The sequence below is a fragment of the Hemibagrus wyckioides genome, linkage group LG10 (genome assembly GCF_019097595.1).
Source record: "Hemibagrus wyckioides isolate EC202008001 linkage group LG10, SWU_Hwy_1.0, whole genome shotgun sequence".
NCBI lineage: Eukaryota > Metazoa > Chordata > Actinopteri > Siluriformes > Bagridae > Hemibagrus > Hemibagrus wyckioides.
In genome coordinates, this window is record NC_080719.1 from 10809041 (window position 1) to 10831618 (window position 22578).

The window sequence follows — 22578 nt, forward strand, 5'->3', positions numbered from 1 at the left end:
ATCAGCAAACATTGAAAAGTCTGAATTTTTCATTTAATGATCATATTTGACAAAATATCATGCTGTTGTTTTGTAGATGACACACATGAGCTCATGTCACATTTGCATAATTTATTATCACTCTAATTTGTGGCCTTAACCTTATATAAACCCAGCAATTTACAATATTAGTTGGGAGACAATATGTCTGGGACATGAGCCTACATCAAGGACACTGTGCTGCTTTTTGTGTCATGCTACCTGCTCTCATTCCTGTCCATACCCTGTGCTCAGACCACAAACACACACACACACTCCTATCAGGTACACAAGGGAAAGCCTCAGGTTTCACTTTTCTGCTATTCCCGTACACACACACACACACACACTAATGGGGCACAAGCAGAAAGATACCTCAGCTGGTGGAAATTGCCGTTATCAAGCATCCCTCAGCTGCCTATTGTCACGGATTAAGCAGCATTCATATGTGCCAGGTCTTCCATTAAGCTCCTCACTACACTATATATAACCGGCACCTTGTGTCCTGCGTCGCATAAAAACAGGCGGCATTCAAACAGTCCCCTCCTAAATATGCAGCTCAGCACAGAGACTAAATTCAGACTTGCTCTAGAATGAATATCTATGGGAGGCTTGTGCTGATAATTAAGTGTTATGTTATAGTGCAATAAATCTTTTATATAAATACTACACATTCAACATATCAGGCTAAAGAGCATCCAGTCATGTAGACATGTATGTGTGCATGTTATAACTTACTGTAATCTATAAAAATGCATAATAAATTCACAGATAAGCTGAACACGGATTAAGTTCTCTTGGACAAATGAAATATTTATTTCCTCCCCAGGACCAACTTCCAGCATTATACCTGAAAGCTAAAAGTTAGAAATACTCATTTAAATCTATAGTTAAAAACTATTCCTGTTATTTTATGAAAGCCTTTATTTAAACATCAAATTGCTTCATTTAGTAATGTCCTTAAATGGATGGGTGTGAAGATTTGGGTGTATATTTACAGACTGGATTTTGGATGTTACAGGCATCTATTACCTAACCTCTGCTTCAGTGCAAAACTAAAGGTTTAAATTTTACATGGTACGGCTAATCACCCATATTCATGGTACAAATGTCAAAATGTGATTTGCCAGCAAACTATTCCTTTTCAGTATATAACTGGACCGAATACATAAACGTTCTTAGTTTGTTCGGCTTTTTTTAATGCTTGTACAATAATGCATGTCTAATAAATATACAGCATATCATAGATCATGGGTGCTTCTGATCCTACCTGAATCCCAGAAATCACGAGAGCGATCGTCATGCTCATCTGCCACACAGGAAAAAACGAAAGCTCCATTTTTATAATGCTGTGTTTATCCAAAAAAAAATCCTCATAAGTGTGATGTCAGCCTGTGAAAAGAGAGACATACTATCATATCATATCATATCATATCATAGCAAAAGATAAGATTTATATTATTCTTTTTTTTTTTTTTGTTAGATGAAAATTTTGAAATTTAATCACAAGATATTACATGAATTACCCACCAACCAGGCATGACTGCAAATTCCTCAGAACTGCACAATTATTATTTTTATTTATTTATTTATTTATTTATTTATTTGAGTATCTACATAATCTTGTGCAAATCAATATCTGGATCTTTAAGCAATGCCCAGAGCAGTTTGCATGGGAATACTTTCATCTGCTGATCATTAAATAGACAGTGGATCTTTTGGTTGAACTGATTCATGTAGTTGATATCTGATAAGTAATACCACTACTGGTTTAATTATATAGTCATGAATGAAAAGATAAACAATATTGCAGCGTTTTGCAGTAAGCAATATTATCATCTCAGAGAATATTAAGCGACAGATGACTGCAGTGGCAATTAACAAAGCGATGCACTGTGCGTTAGGAAAGGAGAAGAAGAAGTTTTTTTGGCGCTCGTTTGCATGTGATACGCGATCATTCCTGCCATGCATGAGCACTGCAGAGTTTGGGTTAAGTATGAACTCTGTAGTATAGAGTGCAGGCGCAGTCCTGCATGGCAACACTGATGCGTGCATGCGCGTGATTTTAGGTACCTTTGAATTAAATGCGCCGGTGTTTGGTTATCGGTAACACGCATCAGTTTTGCTCGGTCAGTCACTAATCCGAATGATAATCATTCGACTAGGACAAAAAAAAAAAAAAAGGTGTCGAGAGCTATGGTCACTCAGCGGCTCGGTGATGAGTGACAGAGAGAGGGGAGATGTGGCGATCGCGCGCGCTTACCGTCCGTCGCTCCGGAGTGAAAGTCACGCGCTGATTTTGCTTTTTTAACGCGGAGACACGCGAAAACGATCTGTGTGAGCTTTAAGTCCAGCTGAGGTTGAAGCCCAGATTGTGAAGGCGCTGAGCGGATGCATTGAGCGATATTAGAGAGAGAGAGAGAGAGAGAGAGAGAGAGAGAGAGAGAGAGAGAGAGAGATGGGTTTGGCGCTGCTGCTGCTCCACTAGGCGACCAAAACTCGAAGAGCAGCACAGAAACCAGGGAGGAGGAGGTAGGGATTAGGGTATATGACTGAAAACCTCCTAAAGTGATTATTTAGACAGAACAGGTACACACTGATGTATAATCACGTTGATTCATTCATTCAGTACCTGTTCTTTCGTGGAGCCTATCACCAGAACACCAAAAAAAGAAATGGGAATGAACACCAGGATGGGATGCCAGTCTTTCATAGGGCATTATTATCATTATTTTATCATTTTTATCTCTGTGTTAACAAACATGTACTAATGAACTTCAGGTGACTGTTAATCACACATAAATCCATAAAACTCAAGTCATAGCTCTTCAGAGTTTATGATAATTTCATGCCTTAAATGATCATTTCATATTTAAGTAAGCATATTTAAGTAAACTGAGAACTGAACTGTGCTGGACACAGACACACACAACTGGGAACTGCTCTCAACAGAGAACTATAGTGTGCTGGACACACACACACAAAAAACTGTCCTGTTTGCACGCATATGTCACTTTACACTTTATATCGATCCTGTTTACGTTAACTTTAATATTTGCACACACTGTCAGCACTACTCTTGCACAGAGTCAGTCTACATGTTGTTTGTCTGCACTGTCTTGTCTTGTCATCCTGTGCTCTTCTGTCGTATGTCTAATTTTTACTAAAGATAGCACCTTAAGTATAGTTTAGCTTTATCTTTATGTTTATCTCTATGATTGTCTGCGTCACCTGTACCTTGTCTCTGTTATGTGTAGCACCTTTGGTCTAGGAGGAACGTTGTTTCATTTCACTGTGTTCTGCATCAGCTATATATGGTTGAAGTGACAATAAAGCTTCTTTGACTTTGACTTTGACTTGAAAGAATGGTTTCATGTGTTAGTGCATGATTAGTCATGTACTGTTACTCTAAATAGTATAGCTGTTTATAGTGTAAGTTATGTTGACACTAGTGTTTATTATATAGACTACACATATACAGATCATGTATATTGTTTATGTTGATTATAATGACAGTCAGTAAACTCAGTAAACTCTTTAGTTTGATCAGGGTCATGTGAGTCCAGGAAAACTAGTCACAAGGTGGGAATGCACCCTGCATGAGCCACCAGGGCAAAACCTTTCTAATAGAGTGTCATATTTCTATAACTAAATGGAAGTTTATTTTGATGTCAAATATATTCATTACTGAGCTAAAAATATTGACAAAGAAATAAATGTTTTATTATTAATATTATTAAAACCTTTCATTATTATGAGGATTTTCCGTTGATGATAATATCCATGCAATTGATCACTAGAATAATGATTAGAAATGAGTAAAACTGACCATGATTCAACTCATAACGTTGATACTGATGGCACCATTAATTAAATATGATGATAATTAGAACAATAATTAGGATAATGTTACCTCTTATGATAATTTTAGTGATATTGATGATTGCAATAATTATAAATCAGAGAGAGAGAGAGAGAGAGACAGAGAAGACTGCAAAAGAGTATTAATGATCGAGATGGCTATGGTACAGAAATTATATTTATACTTATAAAAGAAACAAAGCTTATTCTTATGGATGTTGTTATGGTTATTGTTACACTGATGTAATGACAGTAACAATTATAAAGATGATAATTGATGTTTATATTGATATTGCTGACAATTATAGTTGTGACAATTTATATAGATTATTTAAGAAAGGTATGTATGAGATTATAAAAATAAGAAATACATGAAATATGAGAACATAAAGAATGGTTATATAAAATAAAATGAAGAGTGAAATGAGAGAGTGGGTTTTTAATACTGTTTAATACTCTTTCTTTGGAACTTCTCTCTGACAGAGAAAATCCTCTCTATATAAAAACCTCTAAGGGTTCATCCATAGGAACACACCAAAGAACTGTTTAAGGTTCTACATAACTCGAAAAATATAATTGGACAGGATTATTATTACTTCTACTACTATTACAGACCCGATATGTTGCCACATGGCACATCACTTGTTGTACATGGTTATTCACCCCTTTATCATAGTGTTTTATCAAAATGCTTTGACAACCACACTGCCAAAGGGAGTCCAAATCATCAGGATAAGCTCAAGGATCAAGGAATAAACATTTTATGGATTTGTTTCAGATGTGTGTTGTGTTTCATTAAGCATGGACTTATGATCAAAGAATTCAACACATGCCAACAGAGGGCTGCACGCTCACGCTGACATTATGTTGTGAAGAACAGAAGTTGGCAGTGGAAGTCTGTGGTTTTCATTAACTTCAGCATCCAATCTATAGATCTTACAGCTTATGTTTATTCCCTGTCTTAGATTTGATTACAACAAGCTTACATCATTATGGTTTGTTTCCTGCTATGAGGAAACAACTGACTTAATGCTATACATTTATACTTCCATGTATAAATACATACATCATGTTTATATTAGTTACACACAGCAAACTTGATCTTTACTTGCACCAGGTCTTTGGCATGAGCTTGGCATGAACTGAAACACGTCCACATACACAGTACACAAGTGTTTGTTATTAAACTTGTTGAATCTTGGTCCAGTGGCAGCGTAATGGATCTATTGAGATGTAATGATGGATGAAACACACCAAAAGAATGAATAAAAGATTATTGGAATATGATAAGCCTGCTTATCATAGCAATGTCTTCTGCAGTTATATAGACAATAAATCTGTATACAATGGCATTATTCTCTCTGCTTCCTACAATGTGTAATGTGTACAGAATCTCTTCAGCATCTCCTTGGCTACACTGTACAGACAATAAACTTACGAACTGCACCGTGGCATTTCATAAGTATATAAGATGTATACTATGTATTTAGGCTGACTTGTAAAATGGCTACCTGTGGTGAAAAAAAGCATGGTTTCACATATACTACCTTCTCGATTTGTGCTTTACAGTTTAGGGAAAAGCAGTAAAAAAATTGAGTTTTGTCTCCATCTACTGTTTATAGGAACTCATTGCTCTGCACAGGAGTAAAACTGTATAATGTGTGGATTGGAAATATCTTTACATCTGTTAACACACTTTATCCAAAGCAGCCTGCAAAATACGGTTTTTATCTTGGGAGAATTCTAGGAGATTTGCAGTCTAGTACAGTAATTAATGTAAAGGTAGAATGAAATAAAGAATAGTACACTGTTTTAGAGAGAAATAAGACACTGTATAGAAGCTCATCAGCTGTGTGAATTATTTCTGAAGCTACAAGAGGTGAAATGATATTTGTAAAATAAAAATAAAAATACTAGATGCTAAAAGCAGTATAAGTGGCTCTATAGTTGTCAGCATATGTATGAGTTCTTGGAGCTTTCTTAATTCACTGCTGCCATAGCAACAAAAAGTTTTTTAATGTCAAAATGGTTATTAGTTATTGCTGTTAAATTGTCTAACCTAATTTAACATGCTGTTTTATCATCTAGACCTACTTTACAGGGCATTAAGGTATACAGTTACCGACCGTAGACCATCTGTTGCAACCTCCAGCTTTACTAACTTCTTCTGTTGAAGAGGACCAGATATTATTTGGGTGTTGGATTATTCTCAGCACAGAAGTGACACTGACACAATAGTGCTGCTTTGACTGTATTCAGTAGATATATTGCTGAGATTTTAAACACTTTAGTGTCTTTAATGGGTTAAAAAACAGCCCACCTGTCAAAAAATTCCAGCAAACAGCAGTGGTTCTGGTCTTCTAGTGACAATAATGAATGCCAGAGGACAAATAACAAACTCTGTGTGGAAAAATATGTGCTCTACTCTCTAAATGTACACTATATTGCCAAAGGTTTTTGGACACCCCTCCAAATCATTGAATTCAATGGTGTTGTTTTTCAGGGGTTGGGCTTAGCCCCTTAGTTCCAGTGAAAAGAAATCGTAATGCTTCAGCATACCAAAACATTTTTGACAAGTTCATGCTCCCAACGTTGTGAGAACAGTTTGGGGATGACCCCTTCCTGTTCCAACATGACTGCGCACCAGTGCACAAAGTAAGGTCCATAAAGACATGAATGAGCAAGTTTGGTGTGGAGGAACTTGACTGGCCTGCACAGAGTCCTGACCTCAACCCAACAGAACACCTTTGGGATGAATTATAGCAGATACTGTGAGCCAGGCCTTCTCATCCAACATCAGTGCCTGATCTCACAAATTCGCTTCTAGAGGATTGGTCAAAAATTCCCATAAACACACTCCATATTAAATTCATGTGAATGTAAAGGCAGACATCTTAGTTTTTTTTAAAGGCTCAGAGGCTCTCATTCATCCTAAAGGTGATCTGTCAAGTTAAGGTCAGGACTCAAGGCAAGTCAAGTTCCTCCAAATCCCAATCCCTGAAAAACAACACAATGTACAATGATTTGGAGGGGTGTCCCAAAACATTTGGCAATATAGTGTAACTCCTCCATGGTGGAATAAAACAACATAAGTGTTTCTAATAAAGTGGACAGTAATGGTACCACAATGTTTAAAAACTAACAGCCAAGAAGGTGACATACTGTTCACAGGAAAAGCCCCTAAAATACTGCTACAGGGATATGGCTAAGTTCACATTCTGAACTAGTTTCTAGATGTGAGCTGTGGTTTATTCAGTATAAAATGCAATGTATTTCAAGTAAACAGGACCAAACAAAACAGAATAAAAGTCAAGTTCTTACTGTCGTCTCATGCGTACGCAGTCAGGTTAAAGATTTTAAACAAATTTAATATACAGACTACATCATATATCAACTGCTTCAGTCGGTCACTATAGGCAGCAGTGCATGTCAGGAATACCGCGTCAGAAATCATAACAACAATTTTCCATTTCAAATGATTTGACAATTCTATAATGTTTCCAACATACACTTATCTTTTGTAAAAAGTGTGTGAATTTGCTGGATTTCCAGGGGTGCAGCCATGCCTTTAAATTGCACCAGCAGTCCCACGTGCCTTAGTGCTGGTCATGTGACGTCACTGCGCTCATTGGGTGCCATCAGTTCTTTACCAGCTGTTCACGATTAAAGTGACATTCACGGGGGAAAAAATAACACCGACATGAGCAGGATTTTATTGGATGAATACCTTAGGAATTAAGTTTATAGAAAGCGGGTTTGCTTTGTTTATTTGTTGTTGTTGTCTTTTTTTAAGTGCGCTGTATAAATGAGACATGGCCCGTATTGACAGCCTGCGTCGCGTTTGTTAACGATGATTCAATAGTTTTGTTGCGGCTTGGGAGTTTTGTCTTAGCGGCTCAAAACTCATTTTAGAGGAATATCTCTTGGGAAGAAAGACAGGTAGAAACGTGTGTGTGTGTGTGTTGAAAGACTGAGAAAAAACAGCAAGCAGCCATGATCACGTCAACTCCTGAGACTTCAGCCGGCCGACCCTCGCGCTCCGGGAGACGCAGCGCCGCCACTCCCGCGGCCCCGGTAGGCTCTCCGTCCTCGGTAAGCCCGACACGTCTGAGCCGCTTGCAGGAGAAAGAGGACCTGCGACATCTCAATGACCGCCTCGCCAATTACATCGAGCGTGTGCGACAGCTTGAGAATGAGAAATCCTCCATGCGGCTCCTTCTGGAGGAGAAAGAGGAGACCACGAGCCGGGAGCTGAAGAATGTGCGCCTGTTGTATGAAACGGAGCTGGCCGACGCTAGAAAAACTCTAGATAATACAGCGAATGAGAGAGCCAGGCTTCAGATAGAGTACAGCCAACTGTGTGAAGACCACCGCAAGCTAGTGGCCAGGTATGATGACCAATACAATATCACCACTTTCGGTACATGAAGACATCTTAAGTGGAAGTATAAGCACTGTGTCCAGATCTTTCATGAAAAGACACAACACTTGAACTAGAGATTCTTGTATACACATGTGTACACATGTTCATCACAACCCTACATAAGCTTTCCCCAAACAAACTTGGACGCACACAGTTGTATACACTCTCAGAAAGAAAGGTACAAGTGGCCGTAGATGGGGTGTTACCCTGAAAGGTACAATTTTCTACCTCTAGTCAGAGGCTTTATAACTCATTTTGGGAACATAATTGTATCCTAAGGACCTGTTGTGTACCTTTTTAAAGGTACATTGTTTGTTCCCCCAGGAACAAAATTGTACCTCCGTGGTACCCTTTTTTTTCCTGACAGTGTAGTATGTGTTTGTGTGCTGGAGCATTATAATTCCAATTTAATTTTATTATTTCCAAAATATGGGAATAAAACATAATTTTACAAAAGATATTATTTATGTTGAAAACATCACACACTTGTCAGATAATTTGAAATGGACATCTTATGATTTCTGACATTGTATTCCTGACATGTACTGTTTACAGAAATATACACACTGATCAGGCATAACATTATGAGCACTGACAGGTGAAGTGAATAACTCTGATTATCTCCTCATCATGGCACCTGTTAGTGGGTGGGATATATTAGGCCGCAAGTGAACATTTTGTCCTCAAAGTTAATGTTAGAAGCAGGAAAAATGGGCAAGCGTAAGGATTTGAGCGAGTTTGACAAAGGCCAAATTGTGATGGCTAGACGACTGGATCAGAGCATCTCCATAACTGCAGCTCTTGTGGGGTGTTCCCGGTCTGCAGTGGTCAGTATCTATCAAAAGTGATCCAAGGAAGGAACAGTGGTGAACCGGCAATTGGGTCATGGATGGTCAAGGCTCATTGATGCACGTGGGGAGCGAAGGCTGGCCCGTGTGATCCGATCCAAGAGACGAGCTACTGTTGCTCAAATTGCTGAAGAAGTTAATGCTGTTTCTGATAGAAAGAACACACAGTGCATGACGGGTCAGGGCTGTTTTGGTAGCAAAAGGGGACCAACACAGTATTCGGCAGGTGGTCATAATGTTATGCCTGGTTGGTGTGTTTTTTATATATATACACACACACACACACACACACACACACACAGCTCTGGAAAAAAATAAGAGACCACTACAAAATCAGTTTCTTACGTTTTTTTCTTACAGGTGCATGTATTGGTGAGATGAACAGTTTTGTTTCATTTTTTGTGAACTGCTGACAATATTTCTCCTAAATTCAAAATATAACTATTGTTATTTAGAGTGTATATTTAAAGGAAATGACAGCACATCAAAATAACCCAAGATCATGCAGTATCTGCAGAGCTTTAATAACTCAAAACAAAATGCAAATAATTTGTAAACAAATTGTGTTAGTGCTTTGGCTAAATAACATTTAGTATTTGGTGGAATAACCCCGATTTGCATGCGTTTTGGCTCCATGCTCTCCACCAGTTTTTCACATTGCTTTTGGGGAACTTTATACCACTCTTTTTGCAAAAAAGCAAACAGCTCAGCTTTGCTTGATGGTTTGTGACCATCCATCTTCCTCTTGATGACAATCCAGAGGTTTTCAGTAGGGTTCAAATCTGGAAATTGGGCAGTGGTCTCATTTTTTTCAGAGCTACAAAATATGTGTGTGTACGTATATATGTATGTGTGTGTAGAATAAAAATTACAAAGTTTAAAATTAAGTTAATATTTATCTCTAATGGAGGCAACGGTTGCATGGGAAAACTTCCTGAGATAATATGATTAAGAAACCTTGAGAGAAACCAGACTCCAAAGGGAACCCATCTAAATTTGGATGAAACCGGACAGTAAATAATGTAAATGTAACTAATGTCAATTCTACAACTGTGCAACCAAGAGCTCCTGAGCAAGTGTAACTTCTGAGCTTATTATGGACACTAATTCCTTCCTGCCAAAGTCTTCAAACGTTCAATGATGAAGACCCGAACACAAAACAAAGTGCCACAGCAGTAGTTTAAAGACGGCGCCATAGTCTACAAGTAGTTCTATTCACAGCAGTCCCATGGGTCTCCAGGCTGTCCATGTGGAGTCATCCAAGACTTCAACCAAAAGTCAAGGATGGTTCAACCAGGTCCAGAGGTTGGGGTAGCTCATTGTGTAGCTCGGCAGAGAAAGAGAGAGAGAAATATTAGATTTGCTTGTCATCATGTGTTGGTTAAAAACAATGTATGTTACAATTTCCCTTCCCTGGAACTAATGGGCCCACACCTGTTCCAGCATGACAATGCCCCTGTGCACAAAGCAAGCTCCATGCACAAGACATGCACAAAACCCAGACTTCAACCACACTGAACACGTTTGGGATGAATTGGAACACAGTTTTTCATCAAGTGCATCAACATCAGTTTTCACTTTAGTTAACTGTCCTACATGAGCAATGCCACTGAACTAGGCTATTTGCTGAAAGTGGCACCATTGGGATTTAGGCTTCGCTTTGACTTCACTAGAAATGCAACCAGATGCATTATTCAGTATTAAAAGATAATGCTTTTTCCACAGGCCATCTGGTTGTGATTAGAGGTGTGCTTTAGAACTGGAATCCCATTGAACATATTGCACATGAGATATGACACTTGCAAGACAAAGAGAGACCATGTTCAGAATGTGTGATGCATTCATGGCATTCTTAGTATCTGCCCGGTCAGGGCCACAGTGGTTTAAATTGGGCAACTAGAACCGATTACGCTTAAGACCCTTCCCACATCACTAATTAGCACTAACTAGCTGAGCTGAGTCTCTGCTGTAACTTGGTGAAACTGCATGAGAAACCTACACTCTATGCACATCTGGGCTTAACCTCAAATGGCATCCAATTTTTACACCATCATCTTTCATAGCTTAAGTAGTGTGCTTGTTTAGTCTAGGAACCATTTTTTTATCACATTTGTGTATAGGTGGAGCTGCTAATTGCCACACCATGAGGTGAAGTCAGCGAGGCATGTTGAAGACTTTAATAAAATGTCAAAACACCTTAAAAAAAAGTGATAAAAATGTAAATCTATTGGTCACACTTGATCATTTTAATCTTTTTTTTGTCATGCAGGAATAACAAGAAAGAGGCTGAGCTGAGCAACGCATTGGAGCGCTGGAGGAATCTTGAAGCGGCACTGAACTCCAAAGAGGCAGACTATGCTAATTTACTAGCAGCTAACCGCAGACTGGAAAACGATGTTGCAGACCTCACGACACAAGTGGAAAATGTGAGTTTCATCTAAATATTAAAGAAACAGGTTTCTGACAGGTGGAGACTGTGTAAGTAGCAATAATGTAATGACCTTTGTAGATATGAGTGTTATTAATGCTCATGTTTGATAGGCAGAAATATTAAGAAAAATATAACGCCTGATGAGAAGCAGTTCTGCAGATAGAAAAGTCCTATTGATAAGAGTTAATGAGAATGGCCAGACAAATGGAGCTGACAGGAAGGCTACAGTAATTCAAATAGCCACTCTGTACACCCATTGTAAGCAGAAAAGCATCTCAGTATGTTGAACCTTGAGGAAACGCATTGCCCGGACCTTTTGCAGTCTTTAACTGTCCAGTCTGAGGGAGCCTGTTTCTACTGTAGCCTTACAGTCCTGTATCTTGGCTGACAGGAGTGGAACCCATTGCTGTTGTAATCCATCTGTCTCATGGTTCAAAGTGTTGTACCTGACTTTACACATTGCTCTGCTGCAACATGATCAGCTAATTGAACAGTTGTATGAATGAGCAGGTATACAGATGAATAATCCAGTATACAGCTGTTTGTTTCTCTCCTCCTGTGTCTCATCCATAGTACGATTCTCTTTGTATCACAAAAAGTTCTTAACTAAAGGTTTCTGTTTGAAATATGTCCACAAACCTGCTGGAAAGAATATTTTACTATGGAATTCCTAGCCAAGAGCTATTACAGTGCTTAGCCTGTAGCTCTGGGCCACTTTCACATCAGAAGTAATATCAGCAGGTTGTAACCCTCAGAGCTTATTGTCTATATCCTGCTAGTACTACAAGGATGGAAAAGAACTGACTAGGATGCTGAGTATTAGGAAGTATTTTGTTGTGCTCAGCTTTACTTAATGCAAATACAACTGCTTGTTGTGTAGCTGGGTGCAGCCCTGCAGAATGCCAAAGCTCAGGTTAATTCAGAGATGCTTCGTCGAGTCGACGCCGAGAACCAAATGCAGACCCTCCACGAGCAAATGGAGTTTCAGAAGCAGCTTAATGAACAGGTAGGAGATGCTGCATATGGTTTGTGTGTTTCTTTGTCTTCCTAGTGTACTTATAAATTAAACATTTCCCACTAACTATTCCTCTATTTTTGTGGTGTTCAATTTAGGCATGAATGATGAGCATTTTCATTTTCAATCAGAAATGAAAATGTGCCTTAAGATGTTTATACTGTGACACATAGTTTGAGATGTATTTTTTTATATATTAAAGCATCATAATATTTGGTCTAAATAGCAGCCAAAGTCCCAAATATCTCAAACCACTGACAGTACGATTTATTTATTTATTTTATTGCAACAGAAATTACATTTCTAAATATTGCCTGCAGGAAGTGCGGGAGATGCGGACACGGTACGAGAGCCGTCTGGTGGAGGTGGACTCAGGAAGGCAGAAGGAGTTTGAGAGCAAGTTAGCAGAGGCCATGCAGCAACTACGACAAGAGCATGAGTCCCAGATCCAGCAGTATAAAGACGACCTGGAGCACACCTTTAACGCTAAGGTACATAGCCAGTGCACTCTCCCTCACACCTAACGCATAATTAGTGCATGTGTGCCTTCTCAGATAAAATACTGAGGGCATGTTGACACACACTTAGTCCATTTGTCAAGTGTAAATGAAAATGATACCTTCTGATCCGTTTTCTATTTGGCAAGCGCACGCACACAGACACGCACAACCTTTGACCAAGAGTTGTATAGAGCTGAAAACATACTCATACTATTAAGTTTCACTTATTGGTCAGAAATAGGCCAATAGAAAGCAGCAAACAAACCTTTGCACAGTACATGAAGAAAACAGGCCAGTGATGGTAGATAAAAATTAGATTCCTGTAGACTTGGGTTTGCTGATCCAAATATCCAGTGCATCAGTTTAACAGAACACTAAACAAATGCTGCATGCTGTTGTATGTATGATTCCCTTCCTGCAGTCGGGTCATTTCATAATTCAAACGTTTTCTCCCTGCCATATGGTTTAATAGCAGTGAGAAAAGGTTTGCTCAGAACTAGACTGAGACCTCCTCGTTCAGAAGCTTTCAGAGCCATTGTTTTTGATCTGGACTTACCCGCACCTCACACATTAAGACACCACAGGATCACGGAGCAAGATGTGATCTACAAACATTTAAATGTAGCAGCATATATGAAAGGTGTGTATATGGGATGTGTTGATTTCTTTATGCACTGCAGCTGGAAAATGCCAAGCAGGTGGCCTTGAAGAACAGTGATTATGCCACCTCTACCAGAGAAGAGCTAGAAGGAACCAGAATAAAAGTGGAGTCCCAGTCCAAGCAGATAAACAGTCTGCAGAAACAGGTAGGGCATCTATGACGAATAGTATCATAGTGTCTCCAGTTGGTTGTGTTTTCTAGTACAGTTATAGTAAACCTTTCATCAGTTAGGTTAGTAAGAAAGTTGCTGACCAGTTTCTTCCAGTCATTCAACTGGTCATACAGAACTTGAAAATGCATGTGTATTACATAATAAAGCAGTACCTGTGTAACAAAATGAGATAAATCAGGTAAAATGAGCAAATGACCTCATTAATTTGATCTTAAATTTAGTCTGTCAGACTTGACAAAGCCTGTGTAAATATTTCAACATTCTATGATTACTGTAATTTAACTATCTGTCTCTAATTTTCTGTAAAATGCATCATTAATGAGTAGAATGAAATGTGTGTTTCTGTGTGTGTGAGAACCGTGAGCTGGAGGCACGCGTGCAGGACCTGGAGCGAGCTCTAGACCGCGAGAGGCAGCTCAGCCAACAGCGTCTCTCCCAGAAGGAGCAGGAGATGGCCGACATGAGGCAGCAGATGCAGGCGCAGCTCGAGGAGTACCAGAGTCTGCTGGACATCAAACTCATGCTGGACATGGAGATCAACGCCTACCGCAAGATGCTGGAGGGAGAGGAGCAACGGTAAGACAGGAAGCATATTAGCTGGTAGCCAAACATATATTTTAACATCTGTAAACCATGAGCTACTCGTGTAACAGATGTGCATGTCGTCACATTTAGAAAACACAAGATCTAGGGAAAGAGTGCATGTAAACTTCCTATTTAAGCTCCTGTCCCTTGTAGTGGACAGACAGTATTGTAAATAATATGGCGTAAATCTTGTCTATCGTTTCCCGACTTTTCTTAGTAGATATTTTCTTTATAATAATTAGTCAGCTCCGTTGTCAATTTTAAAATGCATCATATAATTTTTCTTCCCAGACTCAATCTTTCCCCGAGTCCCTCTCAGCACGCTCCCATCTCTCGCACACACGTCCATGCCACACGCAAGGCCTGGGGAAAGAAACGGAAACATGAGGGCGGGACAGGTCTCTCTCCGAGCTACAAATTGTCCCAGCACTCGTCTGCCCGTGGCTGTGTCTCCATCGATGAGATAGACCTGGAAGGAAACTTCATAAGGCTCAGGAACAACTCTGACCAGGTTAGACCCTCTTACAATGAATGTGTTTGGTTTTGAGGCTAGTTGTGTATTCAGTTTTTATGCTTATATGTTCAAGATAATGCTCAAAACACACTTTTGTTTGTGTTTAGTGTAATCTTTTTCCAGAAGTATTTATTAATTGGTTTTAAGTTTTCCATTTGCTGCATTTGTTTTGTAAGCATGCATCATTACCTAAGTATTTCTACTCACTATTTATATAGTAAATTTAAAAGTAGGTAGTTTTGCCACCCTGGGACTCCAGGGTCCCTGGTTCAACAATGGGTGGAGTTTCTATGTGAATTTCCTCGGAGTTGTTCAGTTTCCCTCTACATCTCAAAAACATAAATTGCTCCTAGTGGAGAAATTGTGTATAAAATGCCCTGCATTAGACTGTTATCTCATTCAAGGTTCTTTTCTCAATTTAAGTCCAGTGTTCCCAAGACCAAATATAGATTCAGAGCAACCCTGATAAAGTGGTTACTGAAGATTACACAATGATGACGGAATGCATAAATGGTTCAGCCTCATTTTAATGCTTACCATTTCAGGATCAGCCACTAGGAGGCTGGATAGTGAGAAAGAGTCAACCTGGAGGACCTGATATCACCTTTAAGATCCCTTCATCCTACATTCTGGCTGCTGGACAAACACTGACGGTGAAAATCTACACAGTCTAACATAAAGCTAGTTAGTGGTAGTGAGTTAGATGAGTGGACCAGAGAAATAAAAGATTCCAGGACTGAGTTCAAGTCCAGCTACTTTATAATTAGTAGTGCTGTACAGAAAGAATGACCAGACTGGTACAAACCTGAGGATACACACATATCTATACATTCACAGTAGAGTTCATCAGCAGGGCTTTAAGAAGGAGAGCTCACAAGTGGCAGCCTGGGAAAACCTTCACATTGGGAAGGTATGAGCATTCTGTTTACATAAAAAAAAAAAATTATTGCTTATAACTATACAAACTCGAAAATCTTCTCTACTAGGAAATAGCTGGTTACCTGGTGGAATACATCTTGACTAAAACATAGAAGCAGCTGCTGTTCTTTCCATCAGGCGCATACTGACTACAATAACACCCTGCACACTTCACAACACAAAGATCTCCGCTAATCAAGATGTGGCTGCACTTAATTATTTCATTCCTTTGAGAGTCTAAGTCATGATCATGACTTAATCATCAAGTTCCCACACATTGGATCCTTTTCCCGTGCTTGTATGTCATAGCCAGTCATTGTTTTTGTTATATCACCAGCAGGGCTCTGAATAATCACAATAGAGCATTTAAAAGTCTAGTTACCTCATAAAACTGAAAAGGGAGAACACTGCATTTACTGAATCCACTTTGACATTACTGACAGACCTCGCCAATTATTACATAATCTAGTTACGGAAAAACACCATTACTGCCAGAATTTGAAGAAATCTAAGTTTAGGAAAGGGAAATGCCATCTTTGCTTTGATTATCAACGTCATCCACCCAGGCTCTGTCTAATCTCCATGGGTAAAAGACACTCTCTGCGTTTTAACATGAGCCTTATTTTCATGCCTCATCAAAGTGGTGATATCTGAGCATATTATTGGCAGAAAAACAAAATTTTGTTCATTCCTGATTTTTGATCATTGCTGAATTTGGCAGCATGCAGCAGGTTTTCCCAGACTGCCACACATTAAGATAAGTTTTGTGAATTGCTGTAAATGAAAGTAAACTCTAAACGTTTTAAAATGTGGATTTCTTTCTTTAAAGAACTCTCCGATTTTTTTTTTTTATTTTTTTTTTTTTATTTTTTTATTTTTGCTCAGATCTGGTCTGCAGGAGCTCGAGTAGAGCAGAAACCCCCTTCTGATCTGGTGCTGAGGAGCTCAAAGTCCTGGGGAGCTGTAAGCGATGTCCGAGTGTGTCTTCTCAATCAGTACAATGAAGTAAGTAACTTATCAAACACATTTTTGTTCAGTACATCAGCTTACCAAATAACTGAATCCTCACACTGCTGCAACAATGGTCTGTGGAGCATAAGCAAGTAGAGCGATGTACTGTTAGTTATATTTGTTTGTACAGTTATCTTGCTGTATTTTCCCCCGCCTTTCTATATTGGGAAAGATATTTCTGTACTGGAGGCTGCTCTGTGGAGTTATTTACACTGCATTACAGAAACATTTCAGAACATGAAATGTTAGCATCTGTGTAGGTCTGAGTAATAACATTAAACCATTTGTGTGTTTTCAGGAGACAGCAGAGCGCTGTGTGGTCCATCTGCAGGGTCGAACAGACGGAGATTCGGAAGAAGATCTGGACGAAGAGAGCGGAGTTGGATCCGAGATCCACCTCCGCCGCCAGGTAACCTTCAGTTGATTTTTTTGTTTAGAAATGACCGCTGACGTTCAGAACAAATGCTCATCATGTATTTAAATTCTGAATCATTTCAATTAGAGTTTCTTCTGTTCTGCTTCAGTGACTTGAGAATACTCCTCCTGTTGCACCTTTACTGTGCAAACATGTTAAATAAACCACCTCTCTATGACCCCTCCAGAAATTGTACTAGGTCTCTTTTCTTTTTTGTTTCCCTCTTATTTTTTTAAAAAACATTTCTTGCACTGTCTTACCAGTGTTACTGTTTTAGAAATACCAGTTGGTGGAATTAGACAACAGCTCGGTACAGAGTATAAATTACTCTGAGACAGCAATGTACGTTTAAAAGACACATTTTTTAGAATAATCTCTCCTGTTTCAGGTTTTACACCGTCATCAAATTGCTAGTCTTAATCCCGATGATATCATAGAGAGTACATATTACAAATAAACTGTGTTCAGATGTATTTAAAAAAATCCCTTCTCACGCGTCATTAGCAGTGATTATTATAGTGTAATATAATTGGTAGTTGATCAAAATTGCATTGCATTCATAAATGTGGCTTTGCTATTAAATATTTAAGGGACATTACTAACGCTTTATAGCCGTACCATTCACACGTGCTAGTCAGTGGAGGCTAATCGGACATGCTGTTGCTATCATTTAGCTCCTAATAAACATTTAACTTTTCTTTTACTGTCGGCAATCATTGCCCACTTCTCTTTATTTGTTCTCTTTTGCAAAGGCCAAAAGAAAGAAAAAGAAATGTTGTGCTCTTTCCTGACCTGTCCAGCAAAGTAGGTGAGACTCTGGTGATGCGAGCATAATCACAGTGCTGCTCTGTGCATGCTTTTGCGTTCAGCAGCTTCCCATTTACAGCATGATGCTTTTTTAAGGCAATGCTTGGCTCTTTGGCTGTCATTGTTCTTTTTTATGCAATGCTGTCTTTTTTATATAGCAAGTAATTAGTTTAACCATATAGTTAACCATATTGTTTTATTTTAAAGGTTCATAAGTACTGATTCTTGGTTTGCCAACCTTAACCTACCCCACCATTATGAGTATTGACCAGTCTGACTGCACCCATGAGGCCATCTAATGCAGTGGTACTTTATGCCAACTTCATAATTAGTCATTTTTTGTGACAGTCCTGGTCTATAGGGCCCTGATCTAATATGTATTATACACAGCAACAAGCTTGCCAGTTATCTCATTAGTTAGCCAGATGCCTGTGCATGCATGCTTCCATGCCCTGCTTTCTATCAGTATAGAGAATTATGTGGTCAGGATCTATAAACGTTTATAAGATCTTTACATAAAACAATGATTAGTGATTTGTTGGTCAAATATAGGTCAAAGCCCTTATCTTTCTGTACAGCTCTTGGCCACAATAATGAGAAACTGTCTGTACTATGCCAAAAAAGAATGCTTTGAATGAATCAAATGTAAATGTAAGCACTTGATTGTCAAGTATCCATCCAGTGAAAGTGCTATAATCAGAAAGTGAAAGCTATGAAGGGTAGTGTATGAGTAAAGACAGATTGCTCATAGAAAAAAAAGATGAGTTAGTTTCTAACTGCATATGTACAAGGCACACAAACAAGGTTCAAAGGTTCAAATCTAGCGCAGCAAACTATAATCAGAACATATATAACAGTTACACTTGTACTCGTTGTACCTAATAGACCCGTTGCAGCAGCACACACATTACCATGTCAGACTCAGTGTTGTGCCGAGAATAATCTCTCACCCCAGTAATATCTACTCAGCAGTGGCTTTCTATTGTTAGGCAGTTCAAATGAAGCTAAAATGTTGTGTAGTTTATAGTTGTAGGTTTTTAGGTACAACATGACCTGAGCAGTAAGCAGTTTGTAGTTGAACAATTTTCTTTGATTATCTGTGCAGTCAGTTTCCTATAGCTTTCTCATCACTGTCTATCTGAGTTGACAGCCAGCTAGCTTGCTTACAAGTTAATCAACTTGTAGTGTGTTCAGATAGAGTGGTCAGTTATATATAAAAGCCATTTGAACAGAACATCTGGATATTCCTAGTGTGCTACCTAGCTAGCTTGATAATGAGCCATTATAATAAGCTGTAAGCTAATGAACTCTGAAAGCAGCAAATCCAATTTTTCCTTTTTAGAAATGGCTTCATCTGCCAATTTTCCTGCTGTATCAGATGGCAGTGACTTCTGGGTCTGCTGAAGTTCTGCTCTTGAGGCCTGTATCCCCTAGGCCTCCATGTAGGGTTGTCTAAAACAAATTTGCTTTAGGCAATTAAGTTTAGAAAATAATACATTAAAGTGTAAGGGATATAACCACAGGAAATTAAGAAGTCAAAAACAATCACTCAACAAGGGTGTGTTAGAAACCGAATTGAAACAAAAAGGTTTTTTTTTTTTTTTCTAAATTGCTCTATAATGTAGAATGCATGCTAATAAAATCCACGTGTTTTTACAGGGTTATGTGCCAAGTCAGGAGGCCAGCTGTGCAGTAATGTAACTGCCGTCTACACCTGATGTCTGCGCTGGAGTGCGATGTAGACATACCACTCCAAATCTTTCACACGAAGTGTTTCATATATCTGTGTAACCACCACGCCCTGAAATAGTTTCTCGTAGCCAAAATTTCTATCTCTTATTCCAGGGCAAACGACTACGACCTGAGAAGGACCATAAAGCCCTCGGCTCATTCACATGATGGCATTTAACGAGGTGTGTAGGGCTAAATCAAGACCAGCAATATTAGTCTGCAAACTTTTTTTTGCCTGGTCTTTCCAAGGTCTGTTCCTCCCTATTTATTGTGCCTTGGCATGCCATGTTATCTTTTCTTTAGCCCTTGCTATACTTGCACATTACACATGCTCATGTTAAGCTAATGGGATGGTTTGTACTCCATAGTCAGATGTAGGGAAAAGTTCCTGAGGACTAACATGGTTGAACATGTAGCATTTACTGGATTTTTGTTTCGAGAAATAAGTTTCCTGTGATTTTCTTTAGTTATATATGTAAATGACCGTGACTCTTTATCTTTTGTCACGTGATTATTGGTTAATTATTTAATTTGCTCTCATTATTTAATCAGTGCGCTGACCGGAAGCCTTGATCAGAGTCAGAATGAGCTGTTTGCATATCTGTTTTCCTGACATTTAAAGCAAAACTTGCCAGAACACCTAAGCATCTAGAGACCTCAAGCAGAAATGATTGTCATTGTTGCCTATTTGTTTATAACCCTAAAGTATACAATTTTATACATATAAGTTTAATAAAGAATGTGCTATAATGGATCTGTGGTGTTCCTTATCTCAAACTTCACTCTATAACTCACTAAGTCACACTATTACTGATTTACATAACATATATAAGACGTTTTTAACAAACCGGTGTTACATACAAACAACAAAACCAGAGAAGGATTTAGCAGCACATAAAAAAAAAAGCATCTGCTATCTGAATTGTATTTTTAAACATCCGTCCTTTTAAAGGAAGCTCCGTTTATCTCCGAGTGGCGGCGGAGCTAAAAAGAACCAGACGCTATCTGAAGTAGGAGAGTGCCGTCTACTCAGGCCCTTTTTAAAAATATGGCCCAGGTTAAAGATGACAGAGAAAGCACCATGTGACCCGGAGTCAAGTGGCCTTCGTTGGTAGGGTGCTTATCTGAAAGGAGTAGGGAAAGGAAAGGATGGCACAGAGAAGTCACGGCACTTCAGAAGAGAGCTGTAAAAAAGCAGGTACTGTGTTTGTTTGTGATGGTATAAGCTTTCATTAAAATGAGCGGTTGATTAGATGGAACTATAGAATCCTGAGCCTTCTTGGAGCTGATGAGGACTAAAGACTGCTGAATTTAACTGAGGTTCTTAAGCCAGCTCAGGATTTGAACTCATAACCCTTTTTGGGTGTGTAAAAAATTCTGCTGTTATTACCAAAACACTGGGACTCAGGGTGGCAATGACCGAGTGGACGCTGCTGAAGCGGCTCCTTGATGCCGTACATCAGCACTCGACCCTGATTGGCCGGATTTGGCTGACGGTGATGGCGATTTTTCGGTTGCTGGTGGTTGCCGTGGCGGCTGAAGATGTGTATGCTGATGAACGCACTATGTTTGTGTGTGACACACTGCAGCCGGGTTGCGCCAATGTGTGCTATGATGCCTTCGCGCCCATTTCTCAGCCACGTTTCTGGGTCTTTCATATTGTCGCCGTGTCCACGCCGTCACTCTTCTTCATTCTGTACACCTGGCACAACCTTTCCAAGATGGCACCTGGACAAAACATGGAGGAGTGTGTGAGGAACTGTAATTCTGAAAGCTGCTCCATCACGTCTCGTTATCATCCGAGAGACAAGGTGGCTGATGTTCTGGAAAAAAGCACATGTGTTTCACTAACTCGTGGCACTCTTGTCCAAAAACATGTCTCTCTGACACGAGGTTCCTCAGGAGTCCTGTCCAAAGCCTACGTGCTCCATGTGTGTTTTCGTGCTGCATTGGAGCTAGCGTTCCTTTCCCTTCAGTGGCTGTTGTTCGGGTTCTGCGTCCCAGTTCGTTTCACGTGTGCCGTCCCTCCATGTCCTCAGCGCGTGGACTGCTACGTCTCACGTCCCACAGAGAAGAGCATCTTCCTCATCTTCATGTTCTGTGTAGGTGTCTTCTGCATCTTGCTAAACTTCCTGGAGCTCAATCACCTCGGCTGGAAGAAGATCAGAAGGTCAATGCAGCTGAAGGAAGGATGGAGGAGCAGCACTTACGGAGCAATAAACGAGAACGGACGATCCGGGAAGAGCAGCACGACGTCTCTGCCTACACTGGAGCTGCTGGTGGAGAATCAACCCGAGTGGACGTGTGCAGGAAACGAGTGCTGCTCGCCATTAAAACACGAGAATGAAAAGTCCGAAAAGTCACTGCAGAAAGAGAGACACAATGCTACACAAGTACTGAGAGATAAAACACAATCACATAAAGGAAGAGCGTCCAAACGAAGCGCTGAAGTCTGGATATAAACTGAATCTCTCTCTGCACTTATTCATAAACCTTTCTGATTTAGAGCTTGCTTTTTTGGTAAGTTTTAAAAAGTGATTTTGTTTTTTTTTTTGTAATTTGTTATAAAAAGAAATATGCTAATTTTGAAACACGAATACACTTAGATCGTGAAGTGGTGAGGTGTGAATATCAACCTTCAGGTTTCTGAGCATTATTTTGTATTTCA

General features: G+C 39.4%; 3 protein-coding genes across 7 annotated transcripts in view; 2 read left to right on the forward strand and 1 right to left on the reverse strand.

Moving 5' to 3' along the window:
- Nucleotides 1-2439, reverse strand: part of adamtsl3 (ADAMTS-like 3) — a 179702-nt gene extending 177263 nt beyond the window's left edge. For 2 of the 3 annotated variants that reach the window (XM_058400968.1, XM_058400970.1), the window contains exons 1-2: nt 2282-2439; nt 1289-1410 (exon numbers count right to left, since the gene is read on the reverse strand). In XM_058400968.1, coding sequence (XP_058256951.1) covers nt 1289-1357 — 69 coding nt within the window. In that variant the 5' untranslated portion in view covers nt 1358-1410; nt 2282-2439. Of the gene's footprint in view, nt 1-1288; nt 1411-1548; nt 1695-2281 lie in introns of those variants that run through there. The other variant, XM_058400969.1, reaches the window with a different exon arrangement.
- A 5055-nt stretch (nt 2440-7494) lies between these two features.
- On the forward strand, nt 7495-20670 carry lmnl3 (lamin L3). 3 transcript variants are annotated; one of them, XM_058401727.1, is made up of 12 exons: nt 7495-8267; nt 11420-11576; nt 12462-12587; nt 12917-13087; nt 13777-13902; nt 14285-14505; nt 14806-15025; nt 15574-15681; nt 16832-16951; nt 17256-17366; nt 18125-18180; nt 19839-20670. In XM_058401727.1, the coding sequence occupies exons 1-11, from the start codon at nt 7873-7875 to the stop codon at nt 18161-18163; spliced, it is 1794 nt and encodes a 597-aa protein (XP_058257710.1). In that variant the 5' UTR covers nt 7495-7872; the 3' UTR covers nt 18164-18180; nt 19839-20670. The 3 variants fall into 3 exon arrangements, with proteins under 3 accessions (XP_058257710.1, XP_058257711.1, XP_058257709.1); XM_058401728.1 differs by having other exon boundaries at nt 18125-18176; XM_058401726.1 differs by lacking the exon at nt 18125-18180 and having other exon boundaries at nt 19839-20669.
- A 655-nt stretch (nt 20671-21325) lies between these two features.
- Nucleotides 21326-22372, forward strand: gjd6 (gap junction protein delta 6). The gene has a single exon (XM_058401311.1). It carries the CDS (start codon nt 21326-21328, stop codon nt 22370-22372), a length of 1047 nt encoding a protein of 348 aa, XP_058257294.1.
- Nucleotides 22373-22578: the final 206 nt, after the last annotated feature.